Raw genomic sequence first — 18,633 nt, 5'->3', positions numbered from 1 at the left:
ATGAGGAGGATCAGGGTGTGGTCCCGAACGACTGAAGGAATCGTCTTGGTAATAATAACAACGCCTATTTGAGTGAGAATAATCCAATAGACTTTCCTTTACTTTCCACCCACATGTGTTATTACTAGTTTCACAGAAATAATATCGCTCGTCTGGTGTTTTTCTTGCTCTTTGTTTAAGATATTGTAGACGACCTCCATCTGGTTGGGCTTCATACAGTATTTTAGTCACGTCGTTCTCAATTGGTTTCATAAACGAGTTCGGTATTTCTGTTTCAGCCATGAAGTGTACCCTTTCGCTCATCTTAGTTTTAGCTCTAGGGTTATACTTTAGGGATGTGTTTATGATACCGTCTCTGATAGGTTTTCGTCGACGATTGCTCATGCTGTTTATGTTATGAAGGGCCAAAGAAGACATGCACGGTTCAAGACCAGCTCTTGAAACATCTTCTGTTCGATGATTCTTACATTTGTCAGTGAAAACGGCCGCGTTAAGAATTCTCTCTTTATTTTTGTTAAACCACGCAATTCGGCGTTCATTTTCTTTATTGAAGTTTTCGATTAAAAATTTAAGTACATATGGATTTGTGTAATCTAGTGGCATTTGACTTGCAAATACTATTTTCTGATTTTATTAAAAAAATAAATTGTGTAAAAATAAAGAAAATACTAAAAATAAAAATGTTGGTACGTAAAACTCTCAAAACATATTTTGATAAACGTCAACATAAATAGTGTCAGATTAAAATGTTACTGAAATAATATTTAGCCTCTTTTTTATACAAAGCTTAGTGAATGTATTTCAATAAAAATGATTCATACCGTTCATACAATATTAGGCTTTGCATACATTTTGATTAAATAGTTACTTATATTTTTTCATCTTACGGTCCTTTGCCTAAACTTTTTTAAACCTTTATTTGAAACCTATTCTCCGCTCTATGGAATATGTAAAAATTTCATTAAAATCGGCCAACCTATTTCCGAGTGGTATGGAAACATGAATGTGATACGAGAATTTTATGTAATAAATTTTCCAATGTAAGATAATTTTATTTTACTTGCAGATATCACAGGACACAGTCCCAAAAAAGCTTTTCTCTAAGTTCAATTTATCACGACAAAAAATTACCTTTCATATCACTTTTTACTGTATCTATAGGTACCTAGTGCCGTTATCACTACTTTTAAAAACCATTCCAAAGTTCACATTACACAAACGAAATACAGCTTTATCTCACTTCCACTAGCGCAGCCCATATAAATGCAAGCCGTAACTAGATTTTAAATTAGCCACGTCAGCGATTTATATCTGCATAATTTTCTGTTATTTACATACCTGAGTTACGATCTCACGTGTGAAATTATGCTTTTTAGTGCCAAAAATATTATTTCATGCTCTACTGTGCGAATATTTTTAGAACGTGGAAATAAAACTACACCCTGATTTTTATACTTTCTTTATTATCGTAAACTCTTATTATAACTGCAGATCACATTCATTAACTTTAGTGTAGATAATTAATAAAACATATAGTTAATATTATTTCTTCCGTTTTAATTCTTACAATTTAAACTATCTTTTAGGTATCACAAGTAAAAGAATACAATATACCTAACCATCAGACATAACAACAAATTGTTCCAATTAACCTAGTACAAGGTGATGGACAGGTGATTTATCTATACTATCATTCAACGGAAACATTCTAAAATGTATTAACATTATATAATTAAACTGTAACTTATTATGCTTAAAATAAATGAAATCAATAATCATCAAGTGGAAAATGTACGGGTGTGCCGTCACCTAATCTCTTTGCTGTGCTATTAATCATTTCAGGTGTCGCTTCACGCAGGTCATACGCCCACCCAATTTTATTAAAAAGGCGTATAAAATATGTCCCGAAATTGAAAAGATCGAAGTGTTCAGCTGCTTTGTAGTCGAACGGGAACACGTGATGGTAGTTGTGCCAGCCTTCACCCAGCGTTACAAGAGCCACGAATCGATTCTCTCTTGGTACAATGTTCCTAGAAATAAAAAGATATTAAAAGATTACCAAGAATAAGATACAGTGGAGCCTAGACTAACATAAACAATCGGGATAGAATTCTGGAAATATATTAGGTACGGGTCTGTTACTTAGACCTTGACTTTTGAGTTTTGATACCCTATTCACTCATTTGTTAAATAAAGGTTAAAATATATTTTTAAATATGAATATAAGGGATTCCGATTTTAAGATACTTACTTGTTATATGGTTTGTAACCGTAGGCATGTGCTAAGCTATTGACGGTAAGCTCGCTATGAAACATGCCTAGAAATCGAATGAAACATTGCCACGCTACCGCACATCGCCAGTTTTCTCCCCATAAGTATATGGTCAGTGTTGTAGGTAAGATATAACAAAACAGGAGCTTGAAATAGATGAAGTATCTGAAATATTTACATGAATTAATTTTATAGGCTAATAGAATTTGAATATTTACAGACTTCGTGGTATTTGAAGTGCTTAATGATTGTTGAACAGCAAGTCTGAATAGTTTTCCTTTGGCGTGTGTCTAACTCAATTTGTCGATTAGGATTAATTCTATTTTAGAACTAGTTTAATCTAGTTGATCCACCGTTTGAATATAGACACTTTTCCACTAAAGTAATATTTAGGTTTCTGAGAAAATTAATGAATAAATAATTTATACATTATTCATGGATAAAATAAAAGATAGCTCTGTAAAGTGATATAGAAAGCATATCTACGTTTGTAAACAATTTACTCACTTATTATAAAACCGGAGCAACGGGTCGCCAGTAATATCGGTCATATCAAGTTGTTTACCACGGATGAGCACTTGGTCATTTTTCTTCAGCATCAACCAACCAATGTGAGAAAAGAATAAGCCCCGATTAGCATTGTGAGGGTCTGCATCCGTGTCACTGTATTTGTGATGCACTCTGTGATCCCTAACCCATTGCTCTAAAGAATTCTAAAAAAAAAAACAATCAGCTGATTAAAAATTTACTTACGATAAAGTTTCCTCAAAACATTTAGGTCGGTTTAACATTTTAGGCGTAAAAGCAAATTTAATAAAGGCTTCGGTAGACCTTTGATGCGAATTTTGTATGTAATAACGTCACAGGGACAGATGCTCACAAAAATATCACGTTGATTTATTTCTTATTTAATTAAATTGTAAGCACAGCTGTTGCGCCGGCACCGACCAATTTCATAACGCTCATTAAATTTTGAATGCATAATTTGACCTTCTTTAAAATAAAATTGGAAAATTTAATCATATTCTATACTGAATATGTTGAAAATAAATTACTACAGGGCCGCCCCTGTAATAATTATTAATTATTTTTTAACAAGTCAATTAGGCTACTGAAGTTCTAAGAAGAAGTATTATAAACCTTCAAGTAAGATTTATAAAGCAGTAACGTCTAGAGAATAAAAAAATGTAATATAATTAATTTATAGGGTTTAGAAGCATCTTTTCATATACCTATGGGTTTTTTATCAATCAAAATCTTTTCATGAAATAAAATAAATATAGGTATCTAATGTAGGTAATAGCATACCTGTCCAGCGCTGGCAAAAGCCGCCAAAAAGAACAATTTCAAAGGCAAGGTGGCTTTAAATGCTCTGTGCGTCCACAACCGATGTGCTCCTCCTGTTATTCCAAAGCCGCTTATCGTGTACATTAAAACAGCTGTGAAACAAAATCTCATATTAATTCAGTTTCTAGAACAGGTAATAATATGTAGGTATGCTGCTTACAAAAGTTTACATATCTATTTTTTTGTCTCGAAGCAATTTACGTACTTCTACGTCTCAAATTACAGAAAAACATAATAGTTTTTGTATAAGAACAAAGAAAAAATAAAATTTATGAAGGACTAGTTTCATAAATAGCAAATTTATACTGTTAAGTAGCATAGGATATGACATCAATTCGTTTCTCAGAATAAACGGCATAATATTTGGCAAGGCTAATGAATAAATAACTATCTGGTTGTCCGACATTTATACGAATTATTTCTGAGATAAAGTCCTTGTTTCGAATTATTTGCTCTCCAAGATATTTGCGATATAAAATCAGTTCCCGGAACGGCTTTATTAAGGGCATTACATTGGTTGCTAAGTAGGTGCTTAACAACAAACATTTATTATTTATTATTGACACTCATTCTTATATTTCGTTTGTTTCGTTGAAAATTTAAATACCTAGATAAACAGAAAAACGAAGAATACGGCTGTACAAGGGAAGATTGCACTATATAATTAAAAGAGCTTTTCTTAAAATTCACAACCCATTTGGAAACAAACCCGACAAACTAAAAATAACATTTTTTTAGATTCAATAAACACCCGATTAAAAGCATCATTTATATGAAACTTAGCACGGTAATGTTTCAGCGAATACTAAAAGCCGCGATAAAATGTACGGAATATATGAATAATCCCTTCATATTGAGTATTCTGATAGCGGTTGAGGTCTATTGCCGCCAATAGCGCCTGTGATAATAAACAAACATTCAATATTACCGAAGCGTTAGGCGAAAATTGTTATTTCTATAAACATTTTAGCTATATATTTATCGGGCCTAGAATATTCTCATTCATTATGCAATATAATTTCGGACTCTGGTTTATTTTAATATGCCTATAAAAAAAATAAGCTTACAATCTTTTAAGGGGAATAACGTCGTAGAATTCTTAAAATATTGAATCTAGCAAGTTTTAAATCTCTCCTTTTTTTTTCAGTTGAAATTATGAGTACTTTTATTCTAAGTCATAGACAATCTGAAGTAGGGTAGATTAACTTTCAGTTAGCGTTGGACTGAGCATGAGTTAGATCAGAACTCAAACATTTATTTATTCAGCTTTAATTTAAGAAGCGCTTTGAATCGTCGAAATACAGAAAAATAATTATTTACCACCTGATTCGCTGGGATAAGAAATTAAAGAAGGAAAGGTGGATAATTAATATTAAAAGCCGCAGAGTTAGGCCATAAATTGTAAGATTGCATATTTATTAACTGTCCCGACTCCCGCTAAAACAACACGGCTGACGTTACCCAGAGCCCTCATGTTTTATTGATCGACTAAACACAACCTGAAAGCTTCAGTAATAATTCAGACTTTACCTATATGGCCTGAAATTTTAGATTTTAAACGGTTCATAAATTATTTTGCGTTTGTAAGAAAAATATGTGAAATGTAGAGCACACTAGGCAGAAATTCGACTGTACTAATAATTTTTTCAGTTTGATCTTAATATTATTAATGCTACAAAGCGACTTCTTATTATTAATGTTTACATTAAAATTATACGTATAATAATTTGTATTCCATACCAGAATTTTTAAACTGACATGCTTATAATATAAGTACCTAATAACAAAAATAAACTTTACCAAACAGAATCGTCTGCCATTTCGCGGGAAACGCGTAATGATAACTCCAGTACACCGCAGCTACATGGTACAGAGTAATGGCTATAGCACTGATCCATTTTATATCGTTCTTAAACCCCAAACTTTTCTCAAAACCACGCAACGTTTCACTCAAAGAAAGCACTTGTCTTCTCTGTTCTTTCTCCGTCATTTTAATGATAATGCGACTATAGTTAAGTGACTAGATAATTTAAAGCATCGGGATGTTGTAATGTTAATTTAGATCAGTGATATGCATAGGCCCTAATTGCATAGAATAAGTAGTATTAGGGATCGTTTGGAAACGTTTGATTTTGCTTATAGAGTTAAATTTAAAATTGGAAAGAGTCACTAAGAACTAAACAGACAAAAATGTTTAACTAACAAAAATTCTAACAAATCTAATTAAAAAATATTAAGATGCATCATGCACGTGCATCTTTAAAATTATGTTGCATAAATGACGAAAAGCGGTCTCTTGGCAAAGTAGTCGAATATTAAGATAAATAATATGAATCCAAGGTTTGATGCAATTTTGTATGATAGAAAATGTAAGTATGTACTATCGGGAACCGTCGTAGGAAAATTTGTAATTAGTTAACACAAATTAACATTTTATTTATACGCATAGGTCAGTAATTGATTGTTATTCAGCTCCGGTAAATGAACTATTAATTTATTAATACCTATATAAATACAATTTAAGTGTTACACAAAAACTTCTGTTCAATGAAACAAAAAACCATCTATCTGTGCATATTTCAGGACGGTATGTTTCGCTATATTTTTATTTAGTCTGATGAAAAAAGTTTTCAAATGTAAACTTACTTAGTTAAAAAACGAGATAGAAGGCAAATAGCCTTTTACGAGGCAAAATAAATTATAATAATTTATTCTAAATAGTGAGCAGACGAAATTAAGTGTTTATGTAACGTCTGTGAGTACCGCAAATATATTTCGTAACGTTGACTTTATATTCTATCTTAAAACACAGGTATGACTCTCCTTCTACCTTTGTACCAGGAATCAACCCAAATACTTAAATTGATTAGTCATATTTCGGACAATTTATGACACCAATTAACTTCATGTTTTTATACGAATGATATAATAATTCAATCGGTGATTATATTACCTGAAATTCAGACGGTCAAATTCCTTTTATTGCGTTTGAATAATTTATAGTTATTGATTTCATTGGAGACAATAGAGGTTTCAATTAGTCACGCTAATCGAATTTCGCTTCCAGTTTCCTTTATAAATCGATATTGTCAGTTATAAATTTCACTTTATCTTAGGCTATAAATAATAATACGAAATCATTTTCGAATTGAATTTCTTAATTTATTAAGGTATTTATGGCTTTTGTCTTTATGGTAGTAACCATAAAGATAAACTAAACGGATTTTCATTTTAAATTTTTTTATCATAACTTAATATTAAAAGCCTATTTTAATTTGAATTAGTTGTTCACTACAATGCTTCATTTCAGAGCGACAATTGAAATATAAGTCCATTGATTAACCTAGCTCAATTGTATGGGATTCGTAGGTAATGTATGCGCACATATGAGCGTTTGAATTAAATTTTAAGTACTCATGAACGTGCTAGAATGCAATAATATTTTAAATTCTTGTATGCAGTCTAATTATTTATACAGGGTGTCCCAGTATCGGTATACTAAGCGCGAAGGGACTTATAGTTTTGCATACACTGATCACGTAAAAAATAGTTAAAAAATTCCAGACGAAGTTTTTTTTCAAATAGATGAATTCTTAAAACTCTATGTGTACACCCCTAACAAGCAACCCGCCCAACTTTGCCACCAGCACGTGAGGTATCGTTAAAGATTACGTTTTCATAGACAAAATGCTCACATTAGAGAAGCGGTATATGCCGGCTGCGTGAAGCTAGAGAAGAAAACATGAATTTTCAGGAAAAATTTAGCAAAAAATTTTTGACGTAATTATGCTGTTTAAGTATTTTTTACGTACTCAGCGTATGTAAAACTATAACCTCCTTTGAGCTTAGTATACCAACAATGGGACACCCTGTATATTAATATTTCGAAAAACTTACATTTATTTGATAAAAGTTGATTGCTTTTAAAAGCATGAAATTTACCACTTATATTTGCGTTGTACCCAGTAAAAAAAACTTTAAACCATATTATTCTTTTATTCATATACTTAAATCACCACACACACTACATAGTTTACTGACATATAAAAATAAATGTTGAAATTGGCCTATTTACATTATAAGCTTTTGTTGTTATTTAAATTATGTGAATGTATGTGTGCGCATTGATTTTTATCAAATACAACAAAAGTAACTCGGAATCTAAGTTACTTGTTGTTAAGTAAGTAAGCATAGGGGAAAATATTATTATCTTACATCGTGTTTTTCTTCAAGTAGAAAATTAATGATGTATAATAAATGTAACTTTGTGACATGTTTATATTTTGTATTAAAATAATTACAAGATCTCAATACCACAAGGATACGTTCAAGCTATACACTGAGTGATACTGTTATGTGATAAAATATTACGACGCCAATAAATGAAGCTATAAATGCTTCTTACTGACACTTTGTATCTTGATTGAATTTGCTGTTACAGGATAAGGTTCAGTATAATTTGTTATTATTATTTTATTTTATTACACTTGAAAAAATGTATTATTTAGGTAGGTTTACCTATATATTTCATGTTTTAAAAATAGAAGAAATAAACTTGTATGAAGGAAATTTAAGTACCAAGCCACTGACGATAAAAATATAAGTTTAATAATTTGAGACAGGTACTAAAGGTTATTTTGTCGTAAACTAATGCTTGGAAAGCACATGACCGGTTAAATATATTTATTTAGTCATGAATTCCCAATTCGCTAACAGAACGCCAAAGGGATATTTGCGCATGGAAAATAGCGGTGAAAAATTCCCAAAAATAGCCAATCCGAATAAATAATCCGAAAGCTTTACTGTGGCTGTAATGTAAAATAAACGCGCGTGGTCAGGGTATCGGCGAGATAAATAGTGGGATACGACTGCATGCCGCATGCACTCTGTCAGGACTTGCAGATTACGGTAACATCTGTATTTCTTATTTGTTTATCTATTTGTTGTAAGGGTATGTGATAACAGTACAAGATGTTGAACATTTTCAAATAACAACTAAGAATAGTTCGGTTGGGATCGGGAAGGCCATAGACAAAAATAAGAACATAGTTCAGTTAAAGGACAGAATTTTAAATGATTACTACCTAGGTTATATACAAAATGATTTAATTTTTAAATTTTAAGTTAATTCGATAAACATTTTTCCAATAAATTTTGCATGAACAGCAACATCTCTATCATAAATGACTTTAATTTTAATAATTTATTCTCGTTGTTTGCATATATTTATGATTTTAATGTTTATTTATGACTGAAATCGCATAATGACAAGTTTTATTTAAACAAAGGTAATAAATTTTGTTTTAAAAGCTGTGCTAAGAGCGTTTTAATTTAACGACTTACGTATACACTACATCTCTTCTAGATTGCGCTTTACACAGGAGACTTGCGGGAAGTAGCTTTTGTACTTATCCAATGTTCTTTACTTGATTAAGCCGAAATAAGTTTTTGGCTGATAAATGTTCCAACGCGAACGATAAATTTTCTAGTCGCTCGAATATTATTTTGACGCACGTTAAAATGATCGTTGTTTTATAAATTTATAAAACGCAGTTAAAACACACCAAATATAATATCCAAACAATATCAAAAATATTTAAATTCGACAAAAAATTCGTTACAACTTTTGTTTGCAAATCCATTTTTCAAACACTAGCTTTGACAGTCGGGTAATAGATTAAAATTTCAGTTACACATTCAAATGTAAATTCGGGCACGGCTTTAAAATCTACGAAATCCTTTATTCATCAACAGACAACAGTCACAAAGGCAGTTGGATACGTTTGAAACATTTTCACCCAATAAATGGCACCAGAAGTTTGCATAAGGTCATGCATATGCAACAGTTTAGTACATAGAAGTGTGGAGGTATGTAAATGAACGAGACGAGGAAAATAATCCTGAAAATGGAGATGGGATAGTTTTTATTGCCATTATTAGACGGGAAGGTAAGCGGGCAATTTGTGAGCACATTTAGGTCAAGCTCACTCCAGGGTAAACTATAGTAGACAAAGGATAAGAGTTGGAAACTAATTACTGTACGGTAATTTTATCGTAATGACCGAAATATCTTACTAAGAATGCCTTATGTAGTGAACAGGTACTAAAACTGTTCAGGTGAATCTATGAATCACCAAAATAAGCCTCGCTTCTAACTTTGTCGATGCCCGGGTTACTGGGCATCAAAAGCGTGGCCAAGCAAAGTTAACACGATTTGTTTTACAAGTTGAACTAATTGTAAGGAACATTAGTGAGTCCAATTTTGTACGATTCACTGCACTTAGAACGGGAAATTGCAAATGTACAAAGCTTTGTGAGATTTTTCAATTCAGCGAGATGTGGCACGCTATCAAAACCTTGGAAATGCACGCTTCGGGTATCGTAATCGGGTAAAGCCATGTTTTCGAACTCAAACGTGGCTCTGATCACCTTTAGTCCGCTGTGATTCGAATTAAGCCGTTCGCCGCTATTCCCCAATTTCATATTTCAGCCACCGTAAACCTTTGGTGTTTAAACGATTATTGGATTTATTGTGAAAGCGATATTTCGAGTAAAAAGTAGCCGGTCTATAAAATGTTTTGATAGATACGCTGGTGATTATTTTTTTACTGAACGAGGAAACGTTTGTTGGACACATATAATTCATTTATTTATGTATGTTTACCTATCAAATGTAACTGAACATTTTACTTTACTTCGTGCATAACGTTTGAACAAAATATAACCCAATGAATTAAATAAAGGATTAATCAATTTAAATTTACCAGTGAGGTTTGGTGTCGATGATATCGATAAAATTTTCACCTTATTTTTCACCCATAACATCGTGGAAATGTTGAGGCGCTCTGTATTATTGGTCATTGCTCCCGTAATGGCTTTTATTGCGGTAATCACAGACACATCGATGTTCACATTCGCTTGTCGTTCCCCAAAACACTCAACCTTCCTTTTATACTGGCTTTAATGGAGTCATGTAACGGTGACATTTATACCGAGTATGTAGACTCGACTTTTGAGGAGTAAACTTTGCTTTATATTTAATTTCCTTTTGAAGATGAAATTTTTCCGAATAGGAACCTTTTCCTGATTTCTGTATTAATTACACAATTGTTATTTTCATTCAGTCTATAATTTTTCATATTGAAATACTAATTTTAGTTTTTTTTTTGCATATGAACTGTTTATTGCGAAGAATTAAATTGTGCTTTCCCTGAGATAATAAAAATGTAGTTTTATGTTTCCAATTATATCAATACTAGCGTCCCGTCCATGCTTCGCATGGGTGCAATGGCGCGGCCCCGGCCGCGGCGGCCGGCCGGTATCGCCGCAAACGCTACGTCCCGCAATTTTTAAATCTGTAATATCTTCAAAAATATTCACATAAATCATACGGTGTAATGGGCCATATAGATCTATATTAAATGAACAATGTATTCAAGGTATTTAATTGGTTAAGGATTAATGCTGTATTGGTTAAAATCGCTTCGAAAATTAGCCATTATTTAAAAAAAAAACACATCAAAATCAGTTGCGTAGTTTCAAAGATTTAAGCGTACAAAGGGACATAGGGACAGAGAAAGCGACTTTGTTTTATACTATGTAGTGATAAGTATAAGGAAAGATTAAAATTAAAGTTTAAAACCCTAATATATTGAACTACAATTAATAAATGATGCTTGAAACGGTTTTATCGTAACGTATAAAAATAAATATAATCCGTCTAGCCGATCCCTAGGTGTAATAAAATTAAAAGGAGTGGTGTAGCAAAATTTTCGCAAACACAGACTACCTCAGGGACTCAAAATATTACATGATAAGAGAGGAAATTTCCGCACGAACGACGTTTGGGCTCACTAGTTCAAAGAAAATTTTACCTGCAATTGACACAAAAACCACGGAGCAAAAACGGTATTCGCGGATTAGTTAGGTTCGGGTTTGACAAAGGTATATCCTTGTTAATAAGGGGATTCGAATTAAAGCTATGTTTGCAAGAGTGAGGAAATTTTAAGCTATCTCTACTCTCTGGCAAGATAAGAGTATCAAATAATTTAAAGATATTAACGTTTCAAAGTATACATGTTTTGATGCGCTATTTTGGCTATACATTTTTTATTTATTTGCAATTTATTTATTTCATATAGATCGAAGAAGTAGAATGTAAATTATATTCTCGTCATACAAATTAACTTTGCTACTAGAGCTGAAACAAAATTTCAAACTTCTCACAATTTTATACTGTTCATGCAAAAAAATAGTTTTCGTATAGCACATATTTCATATATATCGCACACTATCTATTCCATACCTTAAGCACTGCTCCGCAAAATCAGCAGCTTATGGTTCAGTTCTAACGCTGAACAGAGAAAACCTTATCAGGCTTTACGCAGTTCTGTTTCTTATACCACATTTGCTACAACAAAAATATTATATTAGTTAAGAATTTGTTTTTTATAACGTTAAAATGTAGTTCAGAGAAGTAGCTTTCCCTAAGGGCAAATTTATTTGAGTCAGAAGACAGGATTTATAGGCTCATCTTCCTTCCTCATCCTTTTTAAAAAAGGTTAGTTAAAAATCAACTTCAAGAAACCAGATGTTCCATTTTAATGATTTTATTTTCATGTACCATACGCACTTATAAGTTTCACAGAATAATCCTTGAACAATTTACTCGATATTTCTTAATAAATATTATAATCTATACTTATATTTTAAGCTAAAGAGTTTGTTTGTTTGTTTGAACGCGCTAATCTCCGGAACTACTAGTCCGATTTGAAAAATTATTACGTTGTTAGATAGCCCATTTATCGAGAAAGGTTACCTATATATCATCTTAGGGACCAACAGGAGCGGAGCAATGCGGGTGAAACCGCGCGGCACAGCTAGTTTTTCGATAAAAATTCTATGTGAAATATATTTTAGGTCACTATTTTGTAATAAATTTAAAATTTAATCAACTCCCGTTCCCAATTTTACCTAAGTGGAACTTTGTGTCATGGAATAAGATATTCTAAGTGTCGATTTTAAAGATTGTTGTACCTAACTTACAGGTTAGTAAGTAAATTATAATTTGATAAATATGATTATAAAATTAATTAATTTAATTTTTTTTAGCTAGATTCTATTAGAACAATGATCAAAATAAATTGGGAAATAAATTTTTTACATAGTAGTTACAATACAGAGAATCAATGATGAGTTGATTCTCTGTATTTATCTCATGAGTTAAGCCAACTACAAACCATTTACATAATAACAAAGCCTATTGAATAAACAACAGACTATATGATTATAATGAATAAATAAAGAGACAGATAAACGCATTTCCATTCCTTTGTTTAAGCGTAGTTAGAAATTTCTGAGACGCGTTGATGGATTAAACAAACTTCGAGTCTGTCAAAGGGAATCGGCTAATTTGATTTCGATGTTAGATCACCACAAGGGACTTACGAGCGATCAACCTGACGAGTGACGTCATAATCTTACTACTGGGGGCCGGCTTACACCGTATGATGTTTGGCTGCTTGAGTAATAGTGACCTATATAGTAACTGCAATTGCATTACATATATTGAATATGTATTGATTAAAATTTCTTGATTATACTCGGCTCGGCGAATGATGATTCCTATGACACTGACAGTTATTCTCAAGAGACAAACTTGTAATGGCGTCACCATTAAATTAGAAACGTCTTGGAGGCGTCTAAAAATGGCATTTATTAATTTTTACGTAGCTTTATGCCATTACAATGATATCCCCCTTTTATTTTTATTTTTGCCTTTGTATAAATTTTCTTTTTATTTTTACCTTTATCAAGACCACAATGTATTAAGGGAAGGGACTGTCTTTCTTAACACAGGCTATGCCTAGCAAGAGAGCCAGAGCCTCATAACCAATATTGTATATCCAAAAGGTGAAATAAAGATTTATTTTATTATTATTCCGTTGGGATTATAACAATTCTTCTTCTTCTTCACATAATAAAACATTTTATAAACATTTACGAGAAATTATTTCAATCTGACTTTACGTTTACATCCTGCAAAACTTACATCGTTGGATTATAATAGTTGACTATCACATGATTTAAAAAGACTCATTGAATATGTAACCTCACGCAATTAGTGAAGCTTCTTAGGCACCGTCACCGTCACAATAAAACAAGCAAAATTAAGGTGGCATTAACTGAAAATGCCTAATTTTTTTTATACCTTACACGAGTTGTTAATTTGGACATTCAGGATGCTTCAAAACGAAATTAAACTGGAAAATAAATAAGCTAACAAATTAGTAAAGTTTATAATAATTTATAACGTCTAATCTTATAATTCCATTTCATAATCCCCAAATGCTTTTAGTCATAATGAGATGATTAAAAATTCTGGCTTCACTAATTGTTTAAGCGGTTAGGCGAGATTTTATTCAGAAGAGTAACCGCTTTTAATAAATTCCGCTGTTAATAAAGGAAGTGTTTTACTTCATTATTAAAGTAAATAACCTACTTTATACTGCAAAAATTTTATTGTAGTATGAATCGGTTTTTAATCTGTGATCGCTTTCGAATAATCCGGAATTCATTCAAACTCAAACTCAAACATTTATTTATTCAATTAGACTTCTTCTAGAAGCACTTTACTTTTACAATTTAATTTTACAAAATACATATGAAACCTCATATACATATTATCGTAATATGCCAAAGAACTGTCCTGTGTTTTTTACGCGACAACCCTCCATGTGTTTTTGTCGTCCATATATTCCTTAATACTGTAGTAGGCTCTCTGAACTAGTACATTTTTTATACATATAAGTTTAAATTTAGAACTACTAAACTCTTCTCATTTTGTGATAAATTGTTTCTTCATATAATACTCATAATATCGTGTTTCAAAAGACTAACATTTTATAAATGAAAATTAATTAATTAATGTGATATTATCAAATTCTCCTGTATGCACATTATACCGTAAATTGATATCAAATATTAATAAATGATGTTTGTTTATCAATAACCTTTTAGATAAATCAAATGGTAAATAAATTATCTGGCCGTGTGTGTTTCGGAATAACTATTTTCAATTATCACTGCATAATTGTTTGCCCAATTAATTAAAAGCATGTCGAATGCATATTATTAAGCATTAATATTTTACAATAGATTCATTGTATATTAATTATTCATATTCTATAGAGTTCATATTGTTTAACAGACATTAATTGACTGCATTAAAACGTTTGCGGAATATATTATGGGAATTGTTTAATTTAAATGACTATTTAAAGGTTGGCGGGTTGGCGAGCCGCAAAAGTAATTTTCTAAGAATTTTATTAAATCTTTTAACACGAGTTAGTTAAATAAAAATTTTGCTTCATATATTATACCTGATTTATTACTGTACACGTATTTTTCTTTTTACACGTATTTCTACTATCTTTCTACTAATTAATATACGGAATATTTTTAACCATACTTAATTATAATATGTTACTACAAAACGCTGTTCTTTTCAACCGTCACTTTATCAAGTAGAATTTTATTAAAAGCGTTATTAGCGATTGATTAGACGAAATGAATCCAAGTATATTATACGAGGTTTTAAATCCTGGAATCTGTATACAATAGTTTCTAGCTTAAAACAGTTACAAGATTCATGTTATTTTAAAAAAGGTAATATAAGAGTTTAGCAGCGGTTTGTCTGCTGTTGGATTCAAGTAATTTTAATAAACGATGTGCTGGAACTTTTTCGCTGCATTTTTATTCCTCAGCTTTTTACCCTGAGGCAATTTTCCTTCATCAATAGCGTTTCACATTTCTGTGTCGATATTAATATTTTACCTACTTTAAAGAATTTGAAGAAATTTTACCTCATAATCTGTTGAATAACGAAGTGAGGTAATACTTATTTAGATTTTGTTAAATTAATAAGAAGCGTAGCAAGAAGAAGAAAATAATGTTCATATCATATGCACGTAGTCTCTGGAAGCAGTGGAGCGTTTTTCAAATAAAATTAATAAAATAATAATGAATGTAAACATATTTTAAATAAAATATCTAGTACAAGCTAGTTCTTACAGTGGATGGTTAATTAAGCAAAGTATTTAAAGGAAATCTTAAGATAAATTATACAGAATCCTGAACCTCAACTAAAAAGTTGAAGTAATATATCTTGTTAAGCTTTCTAAGATTTCGCGTAAAAGAATTCTGCGGTAATGTTGATTAAAAGCGTCTTAAATATTTCAAGAAAAACTCCGCATAAGAAGAGATTATTATCTTCATATTTTGATAACGACATTCATTTGCGGGCTCTCACCTTTTATAATATTTTTTTAATATTTATTTTGCGAAAATCTGGTTTTACTTATTTATGTAGGTATTATTGTATGTTGGAATTTCATCGAAACCAAATTTGTGTTTTAAAGAAGCTTTAATTTGTATTTTTGCAATCCAATTGCGGAGCGTTGATTAATGAATAATTAAATAATGAAATGCATTTCCAAAGTAATGAGTAATTATTTATTTTGCAAGCACATTTTAAAGGATTTTTGCGGACGAACGTTCACGAATACTGGTCGAAATATTTATTTTAAATAATGTGGTATAGTCAAATATTGCAGCTCTATCATCAAATTTTGTTGTTTTCTCTATGTCTACTTATAGAGGCTTTTTTAATAAAAATTCTACACCTTTTCTGATGGAAATATATTTATATATATTTTAATATATATTTTAATAGCTTTTATATATATTTTAATAGTTATAATATAATTTGATTCCTGTGCTATATTTTGTTACCTAGGTAATAAAGCAAAAAGTAGGTATGCTCTAAAAATACGGAAAGATGGATCGTATCGTATACAATACCGTTTGCATTATACAAGGAAGGAATTTTATCGCACGTCTATGCAGAATTGCCATCATATTCTTCGCCATTTGAGTGGAAATATATTAGGAAGGCAACACCAATTTAATGCTTTTACGGAATAATCGTAATAATATTATAAATGCGAAAGTTTGTGGGGATGGATGGATGGAACCAGGATGGATGAAAGAAAGAAAGAATGAAAGAATAATTTATTTTGTCAAAGGCCATAAAACACGTGCTATAGATGGATGTTTGTTATTCTTTCACGCAAATGCTACTAAACCGATTACAATGAAATTTGATATGTATCTGAATAACCAGAATAGGCTACTGTTTATCCCGGTCCTACAGGAACGGGAACTATGCGGGTTTTCCTTTGAAAACGTGGGCTAAGCCCTGGGCGAAAATCTAGTCATATTATATTATACATCATAATATTATGAATTGTAAATGCTAAAAACCATCATAGTGTCTATAATTTTTATATGAAACATAATTTAATAAGAAAAACATTTGCATTGTACCGTTAACAACTTCGAGCATGGTTAAATGCTCTAAGGTTAACAATGATCAGAAATCATATTAATTTGTTACAAAAACAAAAGATTCAAGCTAAGCTCAGACGTAAGTCGCACAGTCATGAAATATTCAAACAACTCGAGTATCCTCTCAATTGACTCACAGTATTTATTCAACAGTGACATTATTTTATCAATATTGAATTAGAGATTTCTAGACAGAGACGTGACTGGAAATACAAATCGGGTTTTCTTTAATAAATTGTCGTATGAGATTCCTTCACGTCATTATGAGAGCCCTTTAACAAAATTGTTCGCACAGAAATAGGTACACATTCGGAGTGATTTGAAGAGATTCTTCACATACGCTCAAATTCTATTCGTTTTTTCTGAATTATTTAGATATTGTTTATTCACAACATTTTGTATTTGTTTCTTGTGATGTGAGATGTCTTGGATTGTGTATTTTATTATGTAATTGGTTGCTTAAGTTTTTGTTCCCAAATGTCACTATAAATAAATAAAAACTATTATTTATGTAGGTACCTTTGTACGCCTACTAAATATCGATAAACTGTTTATCTTTTAGATGGTTGATAAAATTTTATATGAATAGAAGAAAAGATGAAAACGTCGTTCTCTAGGTCTGGTTTCAATCTAAAATGGAAAGTTTAAAATTGATTTGTAAAAATAACTTCATAATATTCATAAAGTATACCTATCTACCTACAACATAGAGTCATAGGAGAGTAGGTACCTAAATAATATTTTGTTATTTCAGGCTATAGTCATATTAAACAATTCTTTTATAACCTACTAGCGGTCCGCCCCGGCTTCGCCCGTGGTACATATTTACGTTTTCTCTACATAAAAACCATCCTCGTACTTCAAGGAATATAATAAAAAAAGAATTATCGAAATCGGTTCAGCCGTTCTCGAGTTATGCGCTTACCAACACATTTTGCGATTCATTTTTATATATAAGATAACCTATAACATAAAATAACCTATACTAATGTGTAATCACACACAACAATCCCGGAAAATTGATTAATTTTTTAGTTCGCAATACATCAATCTGAACTAATAAACAAAAACTTGTAAATATTGGTGAGTCACACACGAGTTTGAGCAATACATCACGCTGTTATTTGTTTAGTTGCTTGACGTTGATGAATGAACCGAAGGGGTTCAGAAACCTGGCTTAAGGTTCCCTATGTGTATCCAAGAGTCCACGATGAAGATTAATTATGTCATTAGTCCGCAATCTTATTGGAAGTAAACGTTTGAAGATCAATTCACTCTTCTAAAATTAAGTCGAATTCATAAAATATTGAGCGTTGAGATTTTTTTATTCTTTTTATCGAGAGTTCTTAACATACCTAATTATTTTTATGTATGTAAGTTGCTGCAGTCTGGACTATATACTTACCAGTTTTCCAATATATAAAATCTAAGCTAAAACTATTTTTTAAAAGGATGTATAAAAATAACATTAGGATAAGATTTTTTTATTTGTAAGTCTTCGATGTAAAACCATAAATTCACATGGATAGAAAGAGAAAGTTTTCGCTCAAACAATTCGGAGCGAAGTGAACATAATTTATCATAACACATCTTGTTCCACAATTCTA

At 31.2% G+C, this 18,633-nt stretch overlaps 1 protein-coding gene and 1 long non-coding RNA gene across 2 annotated transcripts in view; both read right to left on the bottom strand.

Annotated features, from left to right (window-relative positions):
* Positions 1-18,633, bottom strand: part of LOC149480043 (uncharacterized) — a 241,345-nt gene that overhangs the window by 28,783 nt on the left and 193,929 nt on the right. The window lies entirely within an intron of this gene.
* On the bottom strand, positions 1,436-5,609 carry LOC149480046 (acyl-CoA Delta(11) desaturase-like). Its single transcript, XM_089707714.1, has 5 exons — positions 5,420-5,609; positions 3,581-3,711; positions 2,780-2,985; positions 2,252-2,437; positions 1,436-2,030 (listed from the first exon to the last, which is right to left on the bottom strand). The coding sequence occupies exons 1-5, from the start codon at positions 5,607-5,609 to the stop codon at positions 1,769-1,771; spliced, it is 975 nt and encodes a 324-aa protein (XP_089563840.1). The 3' UTR covers positions 1,436-1,768.

This window comes from Colias philodice, chromosome 19, assembly GCF_061535455.1.
Source record: "Colias philodice isolate Cphi_HAF_F1 chromosome 19, ilColPhil1 Martin Lab GWU primary, whole genome shotgun sequence".
In the NCBI taxonomy this organism is placed as follows: Eukaryota; Metazoa; Arthropoda; class Insecta; order Lepidoptera; family Pieridae; genus Colias; species Colias philodice.
This window is presented reverse-complemented; position numbering and strand designations above follow the sequence as displayed.

Coding starts and splice junctions, on each gene's coding strand:
- LOC149480046 (XM_089707714.1), bottom strand. CDS start 5,609: ATGACGGAGAAAGAACAGAGAAGACAAGTGCTTTCTTTGAGTGAAACG. Junction 3,712..5,419: donor ATGGCAGACGATTCTGTTTG/GTAAAGTTTATT, acceptor TTTGTTTCACAG/CTGTTTTAATGTACACGATA. Junction 2,438..2,779: donor TTGCTCCGGTTTTATAATAA/GTGAGTAAATTG, acceptor TAAATATTTCAG/ATACTTCATCTATTTCAAGC.